This window comes from Alligator mississippiensis, chromosome 1 (assembly GCF_030867095.1).
Source record: "Alligator mississippiensis isolate rAllMis1 chromosome 1, rAllMis1, whole genome shotgun sequence".
Taxonomy (NCBI): Eukaryota; Metazoa; Chordata; order Crocodylia; family Alligatoridae; genus Alligator; species Alligator mississippiensis.
Genome location: NC_081824.1, coordinates 249,221,953 through 249,239,873, shown reverse-complemented (window position 1 = coordinate 249,239,873; position 17,921 = coordinate 249,221,953). Strand labels below are relative to the sequence as shown.

At 46.7% G+C, this 17,921-nt stretch overlaps 1 protein-coding gene across 1 annotated transcript in view; it reads right to left on the bottom strand.

The window, feature by feature from the left end:
* GAP43 (growth associated protein 43) overlaps positions 1-10,567 on the bottom strand; it is a 77,071-nt gene extending 66,504 nt beyond the window's left edge. Inside the window, exon 1 of the mRNA XM_006264120.3 lies at positions 10,457-10,567. Within this exon, the coding sequence (XP_006264182.1) occupies positions 10,457-10,486 (30 nt within the window). The 5' untranslated portion in view covers positions 10,487-10,567. The remainder of the gene's footprint in view (positions 1-10,456) is intronic.
* Between the last annotated feature and the right edge of the window lie 7,354 nt (positions 10,568-17,921).

The window sequence follows — 17,921 nt, the reverse complement described above, 5'->3', positions numbered from 1 at the left end:
TCCTCTTTTCTAGCATGTGTACACATGGAACTACTCTGGAACAGCTATTACAGAACAAGTATTCCTGAACAGTCCCATGCATACACAAGCCCTGAGGGCCTGATTTAGCATGGTGGCCACACTCGTATAAAATTTTAAGGGTTGTATTGCTGGATTGTAAAATCTTACTAGCAGGGGCTTTCACTGGTTTTCGAAAGAGCCTAACAGATTTAGTTGCCAACCTAGCATTAAATTTCAACTCCCTGGAGCCCCTTTGAAATTTGCCCTTCTGTCTTTGGTTTGTAAGCCATCATGAGCTTTTATAGGGTAACAATAAAATGATGATAAAACCTCAAAGCTAAAAGGAGGAAGGGGGGGGGCGAGTTTTGTATGCAAAACTTCCAAAAAGCTTAGTTTGGTTTCTGAAAAAACAGGTCCTACCCTTCCCCAGTGCAAATTTGCAAAGCGCTCAGATACCATTGATGAGACTGTGGGACTAACTGGTTCGAATCCAGAGGACAGACTGATGGATTAAAGGCCTACCAATAAAGGCTTTATCAATTATCTGAATAAAACAGACTGGAAATAATTCTGAATGAAGCTGGTTACTTGAGTTCAGTTCATACAACAAAGCTTTGGAGAGTCTGATCTTGGGGTTTTCTTTCAACTTGTTACAGAGGATTAGGGATAAGGGTACCCCCAAATGCACCCCACAACAGGGAGATTCTCGGAGCTGGGGAGGGGTTGCCTCTGAGCTTCCGAACTCTACCCCTTTCCAGATATGCGCCTCTGGAAAAAGGCAGTGCCTAAAGAGAGAATGGCTTGACATTATGAGACGCTCTGGCTTTCTATAAATAGAGCTATACAGTGATTATCGCTGGAATTAATTCAAGAAAATTCAGAAGTACATGAGTAATGAATGGTACTGACATTTATTGGTTATAATTTGAAAGGAGATAAGTATCTCCTCATTCCCCTCTCGAGGAATCTAACCCAATGAACCCTTGTTGGGGAGGAAAGACTTAAAGAGATCCCCCTCAGTCCAGCAAGGCAGTAAAAGAGCTGTCTACCCCCACCACAGAGGAAAGGAGGGGTCGGCTGGTGTTTCTCTGCATTATATATCCTAGCACGGCACTGGACTTTCCTCTCCCTCTCCTCTCTTAAACAGACCCCTGAATGCTGGAATCATGCTGGGGGTTGGGTTGCAGGTATCAGCCCATCCCAGCATTAGGGCTGTAACTGGGTAAGGAAACTGCAGGTGGCATGACCCATCCTGTCATCACAACCCTGGTTTTCACTGTTAAAAAAATCCAAAACTATCTGATTAAAAATCCCCAACTCTATGTTTTTCCACAAAATGCCACTATATATATGTAGGTATCAGTTGAACACAATGTTTTATTGATATATTTACAATATTAAAGCAATTTGGAAGTCTACCAGTCCCTCAATCATTATTAAAAAAATAAATTCTAAATACTTACATATCTGGCATTTGATTTTGTTTTTTTTATCATGGAAAATCAGAGCTCCCCCTGCCCGCTTCACTCACAAGGACCTGGGTCCAGCTGCAGTTGCCCCCCACTGCTGTTTTGTGGCATTGAGCAGCCCTGAGATGCTGGTGCACCTCACTCACAAGCCACTGCCTGCGAAGCCCTTCCAGCATGACCTGCACCCCCTGCCCTGCCACCATCAACACTACTGGCATGACCTGCAGCTACAGCTGGCCTTAGAGGTGGGCTGTGAGGGCAACCACCCAGGGTATTGAAGTGGGGAGGGTGTCACGGCACCGCAAAGCAGGACCCTGCCTCAGTTCAGGTGGGGGGAGGCAGGGAGTTGGGGGGTATCCCTCATTCCTGACCCGCAGTCCCCTGCACCCCCAGCCCTGCTGGAAGAGCCCCTAGTGGCTGCCCCAGCCCCCTAGTGCTTGGGCAGGGGGGCAGGACAGACACAAAGGCCCACAGAGCAGGATGGCTGTGGTGGCACAGAGATGTGCCCGCCACTGTGCCCCCCCCACATGTCACCTATGCCTCCCCCGCTATCCCCCAAAGACTTACCTGCAGGCAACTGTGGGAGCTGCTCCCATCACCCTACCTGGCTGTATTGCTAGCCAAATGTGTGTGCATGCACACATGCACATGGTTCCCCCTGACTCCAATCGCCCTAGCCCCCACCCCCCGCCCCAAGCTGCTCCTGGCAAGCTAGAGCTCTGCGGTTTCCTGCTTCAAAGGGTGAAAATCTGTGATTTTCTCCTTTAAAGGGGAATTATCCACATTTTTCCACGGAAAATGGAAAACCCAGATCCTTGGTCATCCCCAACATGGTAAGGTCAAAGAGGCTATACTTCTCCTCGACTGCAAGAGTACATGAGTGTGGAGGTGTGACCCACTCAGTGTGACAATCTGTCTCCCTCTAGTGGTCACTTTTTATAGTTAGCCTTAAGCAAAAAAAACCCAAAAGGCCTATAAATGGTCAAGTGCTGGTGAGAGGAATAAGAAGCTGCCAACAGTGGCTGGAATTGTCAGTGGAAGAGGAACAGCCAAGGGAGCGCAGGAGGAAAGGAAGACAAGATATGTGAGAAGTAGAGGACTGTACATGAGGAAAGGGAGAGCAAGAAGCAGAGCAGATGGGAGCAGGGATGAAACAAGGAATAGGGGTAATGGTGTGGTTAACATTGCTGAAAACTATAACCTTCTTGTTGCACTAATGGCACCTGAATAGATATGTTTGTAATGCAATTCCCAACCCACTGCTATGGGTAGAAGCAGGGATGTTACATGATCATGGGCAGGAAGGAAGGTTGTTGGCAGTATGGAGAGGGGAGGTATCCACAATGCAAACTCTCAACTGAGGTATAGGCCATGGTGTGATAATATCTAATGCATGCCACGCTAGAAGGAAAACCAGTGGGGTAGTGTCAGGCAACCCAAGTAGTATTAAATATTCCAGGTATTAATATTAAATATTCTAGATTTACACACATAACGAGAATGCATAATGGAACCCTTTGCATGTCCAGAGCACCTAATTACACATGTTAATTAACTTAGTCACAGAAACCCCCTCTGTTTTAAGGCAATCTTGTCCCTGCTTTGCAGCAAGAAATACCTACTGCCAGAGAAACAGGCATTGAGGTCTCATCCAACAGCAGGGTAACAGCAGAGCTAGGAATAGAATCCCTCTCTCCTGATGCCCAGGTCTATGTCTTACTATTGGACCATGCTGTGTGCGGCTGTGAAGGCCGTGGAGTTATACGGGCATACTCTCAGCATGGGATAGAAGGAGCCTTAAGGTTACATAAACACCTCCTCAGCACGAGCCCAGCAGAGCTCTGAAGTGACATGTTATCTCCCAGCATGTTCAGGAAGAGCCCCGGGGCTATGGATGAAATGAATGTAGGTGTGTTGCAGGTTTAGTGCTTGGATGCCTGCACTAAGGAGGTTGAAGCAAGAGTCGTTTAAATGTAATTCCACACTGTGCCTCAGTTTCCCAGTCCTTCATCAAAATGCCTCAACAAAACCCCTTCCACACACCCTCTCTGCTATGCCCTGGTCATGATGTTGTCACAGTATCTTCCATGCAGCTGAACTTACACTTGCACACTGGGGTTTTACTACTAAGCAGTTCCCAGCTGCATGTTGTCTGCCAAACCCCTCTCTGAAGACAGTTACTCTCCCAGAAAAAAGAGAAGAAGTAGGTAATGCAGAAATGTGCGTGGCCTTGGACTGGTCTACAGGCTGAATGAATACTGCAGGGCCAGCTGGATTGGACACCGCAGATGCTAGATCCAGCATGTGAGGGATGGGGGGGTTGTTCCAGACTGGTGCCATGCAGGGCTAGCTCTAGGGGCAGATGATTTGGCTGCACAGGCCAGAATCAGCTCATGAGCTGGATCTTTGACACCCCGATGAGCTCCAACGTTCACCAGAGCCTCATGCAGGCAGAGGTGCCAGCCACCTAGACCTGAGACCAGGTACCTCACCCATTCTGAAATACAGGTGAGGTGGCACATGGATAGGGTATAAAGCCAAAAAGGACAGAAGAGAAGGCAGAAGCATGTAAGGTGTGGTAAGTCACCATGAAGATGGGGGAGTGGCAGAGCAAGACAGAAAGGGGGAGAGACAGCGGAAGGGAAAGTGTGCACCAAGTGAATGGTACTCAGTTTATTCTCTCCCAGCCAACACAGACCAGGACAGGGACTTCAAGTTATATGCACTCTGTCGTTATGAGGTAGAGTAGCCAGCATGGATCAGGCAGCACCCTCAGGCTGCATACAATCTCTCCTTTTGACACAACCCCAGCCCTCAGGCTGTATCGACTCACTCAGCATGGAGCAGGCAGAGCCCATAGAATACATGCACCCTCACAGTACAGGACAGATAACGCCCACAGGATATGAACACCCACTCACCATGGGACAGGCAGAACCCACAGGTTATACATGCTGGGCCTACTCTTGATTTGTTGGCACAAACAGAGCTGGAAGCCTTTTAGTTTTGGCCACTTTGGGCTTTGTGTTTGGTTTTGGGTTGTGGCTGAGAGGAAAGACAGCCAAGATGAAATACCTTCACAGATTGGCTACTCCTGGCTCCAGGAATGTCCTCATGGAGTCACTGACTACCAGGCTTGAGTCAGAGCAACCTTGAGAGAAAGACAACTTTAAACTCCCTCCCTGGGTCTCATTCTGAACCACTGTGTCAGTACAGGAGAAGGGGAAGACACAGTTTTATACAACCTCTCTCTTTGGGGTACAAGGAGTCCTTGCATGCCACAGACCGTCATTTATAATGGGACAAGCAGAAGACTTAGGTTACCCATGTTGCCTCCACACAAGACTGAGTAAACCATGGGAACTGAGATACCCTAGCTGCACAAAGCAAAGTTTGCCTTCAGGGATAGGAAGAGACGTTACACATAAACCGATTTAAGTGATCAGAAACTGGTTTAAACCTGTAACAGAACAGATGTTCAGTGCACATAAACCAGTTTGAAAATGGCTGAAACAGGTTTGAAATAAACCTGGTTGAGATAAACCCTTCCCCCACCCCCTTCCCCCAGGCTTAGTTGGCTCACATTGTATTTTCTGTAACCTAGTTGTGTTCCCCTCCTCACCCCGTCCCTCCTATATTAGTCCCTCGCTCAGGCCATCTATATGTCCCTACTGGTTTTGTCATCTTTTTGGATTCATAACTCTTAACATCTACTAATAAAATTCAATCAGACATAACTGATTTGGCTCAAACCAGTTTACGCAATGTCTGTCCCAGACCCCTTCCTGGTTTAAGTTAAATCAGAGTCCCCCAGCATCCTGGAGTGCTCTCTGGGCTGGGCTGGGCTGGACTCTCTGCTCCAGAAAGCTAGGCTGGCCCCTCCCCTCTACTCCCTGGCTGGAGCTCCAGCAGAGACTGCAGGCACAGCATGGTCTGCCTGGGTTCTCCCCTGCCCTATGTGTCTGTTCCCCCCCACCCGGCCGCCGCCGCCGCCACTCACTGCTGAAGCAGGAATCCCCCTGTCCCTTCTTCCCTTCCTCCCCTCACAGCACGGACCCCAGCCCCACCGACCTAGGCATGTAGTATGCTAGCTAATGCTGAGAGGTGTCTGGGTCTCCAATTTCACTCAGACAGACAGACAGAACAGTGACCGCTTAGGGCACTTTGCCTCTAATCAACAGGTCAGCTGGTAAGCTGTTTAAGAAGAGTTTTAATTAATGGAGAGAAGCTATTGTTTTGCTGATGAGGTGATAAACAGTTATCAACTCCCTGCTGGCTTGCTTGCCTGTTAGTTTGCTGCAGACAATATAAAGAAGCAGGGAGGGAGATTGAAAAGCTCCGTATCATCAACAGATGCATGCACTGCACACACACCCTTGCCTCAGAGTGCTAGCAGGGGCTGGGAGCTGGCAACACTCCCACCCCTTGAGCAGCCAGCAGGGAAAAGCCTGAGATGGTGTAGGCAGACCTCCCTAATCAGAGGTCCTGCTGGGGCCCGGCCACACCTGCCTCAGCTCATTGCTGTGCAAGGGAAGGGAGGGCTGCTATAGCACCCCTGGCTTTTAGCCTGAGCCACTGCAGGCATATGCCTGAATTTCCTCAGTCCACAGAGAATGTCTGTGCAGTTATAAACCAGTTTAGCCTAGCCAAGTTAGACTAACCTGAGAAGACTGAATCAATACAGGCTCAGGCTTTTTGGATGTCTGTCCCTAGCTCAGGTGATTCAAATCTCAGTCACAGGAGATTTGGGAATGTGGTAGGCCTCCACGTATACGTACTCAGAATCTCCATGAGAAAGGCACAGCCATCAGGTGATGGATGCCTTTTCATTATGGGGTAGGGGGAGCACTTAGATTACTCAAACCCTCTCAGCCTGGGTGGACCTTCTGATGATGAATTTATGCCCATCTTTTCAGTACAGGACGTCAGGATTCGTCGTACTGACACACCCTTTCAGTCTAAGGCAGGCAGGCCATAGATTCTGAACACTCTTCCACATATAGCTCCCAGGAGCTAAATCCCAGGAGATCTTTATGTCGTCCTTGTCACTAACTAAATGACACTTGTCTCTATTATAAATTATACGCAGACATGAGCAGAGAGAGGAAATTTGGATTGGCAGGTAGATGGGTATCCCTCCTACTAAATGGGAGAGTATTTTTTTTTTTCTCTCTTGGAACCACTGCTTTGCAATCAGCTCCCTCAAGGAGCTCATGGACCATCAAGAATGGCTACATTAATGCGGTTTAGGGAGAAATCAATTCCTCTAACAGGCCAGAGCTCACAGTAGGCAGGAAAGAATGAGGGATGGCGTGGCAGGATGGGTGTTTCTGTGGAGGCATTGATTTCAGAACAAATCCCTCCCTTTAAGCAACTAACCCCGCAGGAAGAAATTATTTACCTTGATGAAGCACTGAGCCACACGTCTCTTTAAAAGACAGAATCAGGGCCAGATCCTCATCTAGCAAAAAGGAGCAGCACTTCATTGGAATCAATGGCTGTACAATGATTTACATTAACAAGGGATCTCTCTCAGCAGCTTGTATTTAAATTACCTCTTCCTATCTCTCCCTTTCTCTATGTCTCAGTGGTGGCATTTAAAGATATGAACATGCCTTGCAAGTTTTGCAGCATTTGCATAGTATGGCATAATTAAGTTATTTTAAATGAGCACTGAGATACTTTAATATCCTAAAGCAATAAAATCTCAACTCCAACTTCATTTCTCCCTCCCTCCCTCTTTCCCTCTCTCTCTTTTTTCTTCTCCATCTTCACCTCTCCAGCTCCTGGCATGACAAGACACTGCACTGGCTGGCTCTAATTCCTGAAACAGTTTCTCAGAGCTTCTTCTCCAATTGAATTAAACTGCATCTTTAGAGATACAGCTCTATTTATTCATGCTGTTTGTGTGTGGAAGGGGAAAGAAAGGCAGCCTCCTTCCTCCACCTCCTCCCACTCTTTCTTTTGATTTTATGGGTGTGGCAGTGTTTAGACCTTTGCAGTCTCTTTCTCACAAGCACTCCTGTGAGGAACAGAAGACTGAAGGGGAAGGGAAGCTATCAAACAGGGATGGTGATGAATGAGAATCATATCACCCACAAGTGGGAAACCTGCTTGCGAGTTCTTGTTTAATCACTCATGCAATCCAATACCGAGCACTTACCCTATAATGTCCATCTGTTCTAGTGTGGTAGATGGAATGCTTGCATGTCTATCTATCTATCCATCCATCCATCCATCTATGCTAGCCAGAGATACGGTAGATAGGATAGAATTGTATATTTCCAACACAGAATATGGAATAAACTTTACAGTCAAATTTGCAAAGGTTCTTCAATCCATATCACATCTGTGTAGCTCAACATTTTGTGGTTACACTTTTATAGGTCCAGACACCTGAAAGTAGATTTCTAGGTTTCCCTTCCAAAGATGCAGTCAGTCAGAGACTTAATTCTTTACACTGCCTTTTATATTCACAAATATATACATGCATGTATGCGCATGCACACAAACACATTTTCTTTAGGGTATGAGAGCTTCTATGTTTATTAGTGGCATGTACACACACACACATGCACACATGTATATAGATTTTTTTCTACGTCTGTGCTTGTATTTTCTGAGCTTTGCCGTTTGGCAGACAGAAAAGGGGGGATGTTGAGAACTTTCCCCAAAAAAATAAGTTGGAAAAGGAGGGCTGTCCTTACATTGAGAAAGATGCTCCTGTTCCCTGATTTAAAAAAAAAACAAAACCTGTTCCATTTCTTCCCTTTTGTGAACAGCTGGGGTGGGGAAAGAACAGAACAAGCAAAAAAACAATATATTTTTCTTTTCCAAACACGATCTTCTCAAAGCATATCCTCAGCTCCAAAGTTCACACAGTCAATATAGCAATTTTTTATATGAGAGGATGTGTGCAGATACAGATGCAGATGTACGGGTAAGAATGTGGGTAGATGGGTGTGTCTGCCTGTGTCTGTATGTGACTGTGTATGGATGTGCCTGGTTGTATAGGAACTGGAGGGTATGGGTGTGTGCAAATGCATGTAAGGATGGACCTGTATGGTCTTATAGGTAATAAAGAGCGTGTGTGTGGGTGTGTGCAAAGGGGTGTGTGACTGCTCGTAGGTGAATATATGGGGCTGTATATATGCATGATCTAGCCACCTGTGTACCAGACATTTAAAAATATGTTAGAAAAAAAGGACAGAAATATAAAAAGAACAAATAAAACTGGATATTAATCAAGTATGTTAATGCTCAGCCTGCTTCTTTCTGTCGCTCCTGATTATTGCCTCCAAAAAGCCCCACAGTCTACTACTTTATTTTAAAATTTGCCATGCCTCCCCACCCACTGTTCTGTCATTCTGCCTCCCTGTCTGCCTTCCTCCTCCTCTTCCTCTTCTTTTTTCATCCCACATTTGCCAGCTGAACGTGCTTTGCTGGCTGGTTGCAACATGCTCCCCCTCCCACCCCTCTCTGGATTTTCATGAATGTGTAGTTAAGTGCAGAACATCTAAAAGGAGCATGAGTAAAAAATATATATGAAAATGCTGGGTCCCTCCTGCCCCATTCACCTGCTCCCCTCCTCCAGTATTCTACAATACATTTCTTCCATTCAGGGACACACACAGAACTGCACCTTCATTCTGATTTTCATTTAATATTGCAGGATGTTACTTACAGTAATTGTTCAAAGCACTACAGTTTCCAGAAGTGTGTCGGGCTATTACTGTAGACTGCCACCATACTATATATTGTAGGACATGCACACCCACCCACTCACCTACACACACATACATATATAACATGGAGGTGCCAGTTTTAGTTCATTAGTGAGTTATGCACTTCAAGGTATGATTCAACCTCTTTGTTATTATCCATAAACCCATTTGAGGAAGTTTCCAAAATGCCTTTTAAAAGCATCAAACTCCAAATCATGTCCTGAGTTCCATGGGTGTAAATCTGGAGTAACTACGCTTAAAGTCAAAGATTTAGCAGAGAACAGATTTTTCCGTCTGACAAAGATTTTGGAATGGAAAGGCATGCAGGGAAAAGGATCAGCTAGCTAGGGTTTCAGATTTGCTTTTTCCCTGCATTATTCTTTTCGAATTGTCATTTTTCTCCCTGAAAATTAATGGTCACAAAAAAACCCCACCTCTTGCTACCCCCAATCCCCAACAAGGAAAACCATGTGGTACCAGTAGAGAGAATGAACTGGTTTCCAACAGGTTCATGCTGTTCATTTCTCTCATCCCACCGGAGCTCAGAGCTCGTAGAGGCGTGGTCCTCTGTCTCTACCAGCTGGTGCACAGTTGTCTAACTGGTTGTACTATGAGGGGATTGCAAAAAAAGCTGGGGTTTCCCCCACTACCATCACCTTCCTGCTCAATGCTTTTGTTATCCATTAATTGTTGAAATATCTAGAAGCTATTTTAATAACGATAAAGGGGGTGGGGTGGGGATTGCACCTGTCCCCATAGCCAGCTCAAAGCACATGCACATAAAGAATCTCTCATCTATCACAGCAGAGAGATACCTTATCACAGATCAAGGTTCATGGGTTTCAAATTTTTTTTGGCATAAAATGAAGAATTGCTTCCCCCATCTCCAAGGTAGAACCACCTCTCATCACATCCCCCACACATCCACACCCTCAAAATCAGAGACAGAAAAGCCTATGCAGTGTATCTGCCCACAGTTAAAAAAAAGGGAGGGGGGGGGGAATCCTTGTATCTCCCCAAACATGAACATAGGCCAACCCCCCTCCCCACAGCACCTGCACCAAAAAGGCAAAACCACCATCCCAAAGGATGTGAAAAGAGCCTCCCATGGCAAGATGGTAAAGAACTGGAAACGAGACATCTGCTTCGGAGCAGTTAAAAATTTCTCCCCGCCACTACCCCTCGCACCACACATCACAACACATCCAGACAGCAGTCTGGGGCTTTCTGAACCAAAAGAAATGTAAAAATCTTCAGCTCTACCTGTTTTGTTCTTCTCATACAGCACAGCATGATTGTATTGTCCCCTTCCTTCCTTCTTCTTCCTTCCTTCTCCTCTCTCCTTTTTCCTCCTCTCTCTCTTATCTCTCCCCCCCCACCCTCTCCACTCCCTCCCTCTCTCTCTCCCTCTCCCTCTCTCTCTCACTCACACACACACACCAGGGCAGTTAGCAGCAACTGTAAGGTCCACAGATATTGCTCATCACACATGCACACACTGTCTCCCTCTCTCTCTTTCTCTCTCTCTCCTTCCCTCCCTCCCTCCCTCCTTCTCTCTCTGTATCCTTCCCAGAATTGTTCACTAGCTCTCAATGACTAGTCACCTCCCCACCCCACCCCCACCCCCACTGCAATCCAGGCAGTCATTCCCACCCCCCCCTTAAAGTCCCTTGCCAGCCTCATGAATATTTAAACATCTCCAATCTGGACCCAATTACCCAACGACTTTCCCACTGTACTGAGACTACATGGAAAGAGGACGTTACAGATTGTGGAGGGGGTGGGGTGAGGTGTGTCTGCGGGGAGCTTGGGAAAGGGTGGAGGATGGGGGGGGGTTACATTTTTCTGAAACTCTTATTCCCATTCATATAAGAGTTATTAAAGCAGAGAGCACAAATCCCCAGGCATGAGAGGTTTAATGCACTGAGAAAGCTAGGGTGGTTATCTCCCTGTCATGCAGTATATTTCATGCACAGGTGACATACTGTAGATGGGTGCTGTGGTATACGAAGAATAGCACTGTATGGAAAAATGGCTGTGGATCCTCTCCCCTCCCCAGCATCCTCACAAACATAAATGCACATATACCTACACACAAGCATACACACCCTCCATGTGGCAATGTCTTATAAAAGGCTATTGAACATGATAACTTTTCTGCAGGTTCCTTGGTCCATTTAACTGACTTGAATAGAAAATGATACCCCTGCTAAAGATTTTTGTAGGATGGTTTGAAAAGAAAAACTGCAAAAAAGGATTCCTTTTCCTATTGCATTCTGTGGCTCTTTTAGGTCCTTTTTATAGAACGCTACAGGTTATACATTTTTATCCTAATTGTTTTTAGACACACGCTTTCACACAAAAACCCACAGACATGTACATGGCACTTAAATTCAAGTATGCACAGGCACTTAAATACAAGTGCCTATGCATAAAAAATCATGGTCTCATATGTACATATACAAATAAATACACGCACATGCACATTAATACATACAAAAATATATCTGCATGCATGTGTATGTCAAAAGTTATATCATTGTGCTTTCTCAGAATTTGTAGCAGAATGACTCTGCCTGTGAATATGGAAAATAAAATCCAGGAAATGCCTAGGTCTGTGCCAAAATATTGCAGTGCTGATCAAATTACAGATGAAAAAGGAAGGACGGATAGATGGAGGGATAGACAGACAGAGGGACGGATGGATAGACAGATTGATTTATCATCTAATCCAGAAAAACAGAGATTTACCCTTCTTCATTTATAAAAAGCCAGATTCTGATTTCTGTTATAGTAGTATAGAATAGGAGTAACATCATCAAAGTCTATTACTAAGCTACTTCTGATTTATGGAAAATCTTAATGAATAAGAGAATTTAGTCCCCAGTCATTATTGTGGCCTTTGCTTTTAAATATATACAATATGTAGTTTCTGGAATATCCCTCAGAGCAGTTTCCCACGTAATTATATTCAATTGCTGTGACATCACTGCAGTGCGTAACTTGACATTTTTGGAGAAAGGGAGGTAAATAAAAAGCATTTCTATTAGAATCTATCTGTGTTTGCCTCTGAATGTAGTTCAGGGGAACTATAGTGTAAGTTACAACAGGTATTGTGTTAGGTCTGGTTTTATGATCTGGAAGAAGGAAATAATTGCATGATAATGAAATTCACAGATGATACTAAACTGGGAAGAGTTGCAAACACCATCTGACACAGAGAAATAATACACAGAACCCAAATGATGAAATTACCAAATTAGATTCAGCTCAGAAAAAAAATGCATCTGGGGGACAGAATCTAAAATGTATATACTCAAAAGAAGAAAGATGCCTGAGGAGTAGTGCTGCAGAAAAAGACTGAAGGTAGTCAGTGGGCATGAGTTTGGAGGTGGGCTTTGATCATGCCTGTATATACCAAAGGCATTGCAGCAAAGAGCAGAGACATAGTAACAGGGCTATATTTTCAAAAGTGCTGAAGTGCCAGAATCAAATAAGGTCTATGGCATCTAGAGTGCAATAGGCATAATTTTAGCACCTAAGTTCAAGTAAACAATAGGCAAAACCTTTGCCTAACTGCTTGGGTACCTAAGAAGCTGTAGACCCTACTGTTCTGCTACTGTGAATGCCCAGAGGCACCACCATCTTAGCAGAGTGGAGTATCTTCGCACCTGTATCACACTTTAATCTTTTTTGGAGAAAAGGTATGGGACACATAAATTAGGCATCCTGGCACCTACGTGCCCCAAAAGAACATGGTGTCATACCTAAACACACTGATAGCAGTGAGTTCACCACAGAGGAAAGCACCTATGGACATTTTCATTCAAAAACACAGTCAGTGGCCTTTTATATATTAGCCTTGTGGTTAGTAGGGCTGTGTGAAGCTTCGGTCCCTGATTTGATTCGGTGGAGATTCGGCCTGATTCAGTGGCTAAATCTCCAAATTCAAATCAAATAAGAGAACCCTTTAATCACTCCAAATCCAATCAGAACCCTCCGAATCAGAGAGATTCAGTAAGATTCGGCGATTCAGACATAGAGACAGCTTTAAATGTTTTTTCTACATACCTCTAGGTAGCAGGGGCTCGTGAGTGCTGTGATGCTGGGGCGTATGGAGTGTCCTACAGACACATGGCGGCTCCCCAGCGCGCTCAGCAGCAGACCTGAAAGCAGACTAGAAGCACTTCCAGTCCACTTCCAGGTCCGCCGGCAAGCCCACTTCCGGGTTTGCCGCCAAGCACGTGTAGGGCCCCCCCACACTCCTGTGGGATGCTCTATGCACCCCAGCATTGCAGCAATCATGAGCCATGCCTGTTACCTCAAGGTATGTAGAAAAAACTTTAAAGCTGTGTCTATGTCCGAATCACTGAGTCTCTGAATCAGCATCGAATCTTCAGATTCGTATTCAGCCGAAGCAAATCAGAGACAGTGATCCAAATCAACTAATCGAATCACTGTCCCTGATTCGAGCTGAATCCAAATCGAATAGGGCTCACTTTGCACACCCCTAGTAGTTAGAGTATTTGCTCAGTAAGGCCAGGTAGGGAGGGACATTACACTTTTACTAGTATAAGTGATCAGAAACCAGTCTATACCTGTAACAGAACAGAAGTTTGCACTCCCCACCAAAGGGAGAATGTGTGTGAATCTAAGCAATGCCACTTACAGAAAACAGCATAACTTAGATTGACTCTGCTTTGGGGTTTTTGAATGTCTGTACTTAGCCTAAGAAAGAGCCTGGGTTCAATACTGTCCTCAGCCTGACGCAGGGCACAAACCCTCAGCTCACTCTTGTCAGGAGGGAGCCCTAGCCACCATGATAGAGGTGAGGGTGGGTGAGAACACTTCCTACCCCTCCTGATAGAGCTGTGACACTGTGCAGTAAATCATTTCACCTTCCTGGTGCTGGACACAGAGAGCACAAGAGGAAAAATGACTCTACCCTGTGATGAGGTCACTCCCCTCAAGGCAAATGAAAACACTGGCTTTTGGTCCTTGCTGCCAATAACTTTTTAAGGCACAGAGGATTCATCTATATGCAATACTACATTGCTGTAGCAACATGCTATGGTGCTGTAGTGTCCACAGGTGTCTACATGTAACCAGCAGCTATGTCGCTGTAGCCATGCACTCCCCTGGTATAGCACACCACTACAGAGAAGTAGCTGCTAAAAATAACCATGTGCCACAAATATGGCACAGTATGGGCTTCCTTTTGGAAGTACTAAATCACAGCGCAGTAACAACATTGCCATAGCTACATGTGTAGACATGCCCAAAGTGCAAGGACTATTTGCTGCTTATAGCCTTGGGGTTAGGGCACCCTCCTGGCAGTGAAAGATGTGGATTTGAACCCTGTGGAAGAATAGGGGGAATCTGGGAGGGGGATTCCCCATTTGCTGTCTTTTCCATGGCCCCTGAAAGCCAAGCCACTGTCCCAGGAACAGGAAGAGCGGAAGCAGCAACTAAAAGTAGACAGTGAACAGGGCTGGCCCCAACATTGCCCTCAGGGAATAGCCCAGGGTAGGGAAGAAGCCTCAAGAATTAAGGACAATTTACTTAACGACTCCTCTCGGGTTAGGGGGCAAATGAACCCGGTAGCTTCAGAAAGGGCTGCAGACCTATCATTGGCCCCACGATGGACCATCCTAGCCTGGTCTGACACCAAAAAGGACTCCCCAGGGAAACAGGGTCTTCTGGAAAAAGAGGCTCTATCTGGGACTATGTGAACTAGGGAATGGAAGTTTGAGTGGTGCCAGGTCCCAGGACAAGACCCACGTGATCCCAGACTAACATAGGTGGTTCCTCTTGGCCCAAGAGGAATGAATCATAGCCAAGGGGTGGAATGAATCATGGCTGGGAGTCTCTGGCGTAAACCCTACAGGAACAACAAAAGTATTGAAGGAGGAGAACACACGTCAGAGAGTGATGCTCGCAGAGGATGAGGGGCAGATCACCTGCCCACATTTCATTATTTTTGTGTTAGGAACTTTTAGGAATTCCTGGTAGTCATCCGAGGAGGGACTGTACCCAGGTCCCGGCTGTGAAGCCTTAACAGCCGGGGCTTGCAACTACGTTCAGTTAGGAGGCCTGTGGTTGGGAGTGTAGGGGTGGAGAAGCCCCCATTACAGGCCTGATAGGGGCTGTACCAGAGGCCTTATTAGACTGATTTGACATATGGGAGCATCCTTGGTGGTAGAACCTTCTGCTTCCTACAGGCTGTATTCTATCTGAGCTTTCCATCAAGTCATGGCAGGAAAATGCCCCAGGAGAGAAGGAGATCCTTTCAGCAGTCCCCACAGTGAGGGTCAAGCCTCAAAAGGAAGGCTTGTCCACAAACCCCCTCAGGCTGAGGAGGAAACTGATCCCAAGCCTCCCATTTTCTGAAGGAGTGCTCTAACCACTAAGCTATTATATAAAAGGAGAGTGCTGGCAACATTGTGCCAATGACAATGTGATGTTTTAAAAGAAAAGTGTGAGTGAATGCTTGGCACCTAGTATCTAAGGGCCCTTGTACACATGATGTCATTAACATGTACATATGATGAAAATATCACTTTGTGTGGCTTAATAGCATCACAGTGTACACGTGCAAGACTTTGGGGTTTTTTAAATGACTTTGCATTGTTGCAAACTAAACTACCCTGGACGTAGTTTAGTTTGCAGCTTTGCAAATTGCAATGATGCAGCTGTCAGCTCACCCCCCAGCCATAGGAGAGACAGACAGACTCCTCAGAAAAAAAGGATTGGGACCTTCGCTACTTCAGCACGTCCCTATTGAAGGCAAAAGCAGTGGGGGGCCAGATCCTTTTTTTTTTTCCACAGAGCCTGCCCGCCATTCCCGCGGCTGGGGTGCGAGCTGCCAGTGGGTCAAGCAGCCCTTGAGCTGCTAGGGGCCCTGGTCCTTCCCTCCACAACAGAAGCACCCCCTGGTACAGCCCAGGCATGCTGCTAGTGGGCCAGGTGCTACCCCAGCGCAGGGTGAGGAAAGAGTTGGATCACCCCAGGGTGCAGAATTTGCAAATTCAGAATTTGCAGAGCCTGATTCCACCCCCAGGGGTTGCCACAGGAGAGGTGGGCAGGTTGCTCGAAAAAAGAATTGGGCCCCTTGCTGCTTCTGCCCTCAGTAGGCAGAAGCAGTGAGGGTCCTGAACTTTTTTTTTTCGGCAGAGTTTGCCTGAAGCCGGGGGGTGTGAGCTGCCAGTGGGCTGAGTGGCCCCTGAGCTGTGGTGGGCCCTGGTCCTTCCCTCTGCGGGGGCAGTTCCCCCTAGGGCCACCCAGGCAGGCTGCTAACCAGATCCAACTCTTCCCCAAGCCTGCCAGGGCTTCCAGCACTCCGCGCACTGTTCCCATCACCTTCCTGCTGCCTGGAACCACCCAAAATCGGGCTGGCTTGCCCCTGGAGCAGTGTGGGGAGATGGCTGGAGGGTGGCTGGGTGTGCTGGCGGCTAGAGAAGGTGGCAGGGACATTGCACAGGGTGCTGGAAGCCCGCTGAGGCTGAGCTTCCCCAAGCCTGGCTGGCTTCCTTCTTCAGCCACCAACATACCTAGCCGCCCTCCTGCCACTTCCCCACACTGCCCCAGGGGCAAGCCTGCCCTAATTTGTGAGGAAGCGGTAAAATTTCAGATACCTACTATTGGCTTAGTGTCCTCCCAACTGTGTGCACTGGCTTTTGTCCTTCCTATTCTTAGGTTCCTAACTTTCCCCATTTGCTACAGAGGAAGCATAAGCACTTGAGTGGGGTTTGTGAGTTCTACTCCATAAACCAGGTACTAGGGGTATGCGAAGCAGGCCCTATTTGATTTGGATTTGGATTCGCCCTGAATCACGGACAGTGATTCAATTAATTGATTCAGATCGCTGTTCCTGATTCGATTCAACTGAATCTGAATCTGAAGGTTTGATGCTGATTCAGAGAATCAGTGATTCGGACATAGACACAGCTTTAAAAAAATTTTCTACGTACCTTGAGGTCCCAGTGCAGCTTGTGAATGCTGCAATGCTGGGGCAGATGGAGCATCCCACAGGAGTGTGGGGGGCCCTCCACGTGCTTGGCAGCGAACCCAGAAGCGGAGTAGGGAGTGTGCCAGAGCTCCCCCTCTTTCCCCCCCCTGCACCTCCCCAGCTCAGCGATCGGCCTCAGGGGGACCCCGGGTGCCTCCCCAGACCCAGGAGGCACCAGTCGCTGAGCTGGGTGGCATGGGAAGTGGACCGGAAGTGCTTCTGGTCCACTTCTGGGTCTGCTGCTGAGCATGCTGGTGACCCCCTGCACTTCTGTGGGACACCACATATGTCCCAGCATCACAGCATTCATGAGCCCCTGCTACCTAGAGGTATGTAGAAAAAACATTTACAGCTATGTCTATGTCTGAATCACCGAATCTTTCTGAATCGATTCAGAGGGTTCCAATTCAATTCAGAGAGATTAAAGGGTCTTCTCATTCGATTTGGATTTGGAGATTTGGCCACCAAATCGGGCTGAATCTCCACCGAATTGAATCAGGGACCGAAGCTTCACACAGCCCTACCAGGTACCCACCAGACAACTACAGTAACACTCAGGGCAGCCATATCTAAGGCCCTTTGTGAATCTGGGCTTAGCTGACTCCTATCAATGTTTTCAGAGCAGACCTAGATGCCCTTGTAGAAGACGTGTTTTGACCATACAAGGCCTGCCTTAGTCAAGCACAAACTATTGGGCCCAGTATATGGGCAACTGGTTGA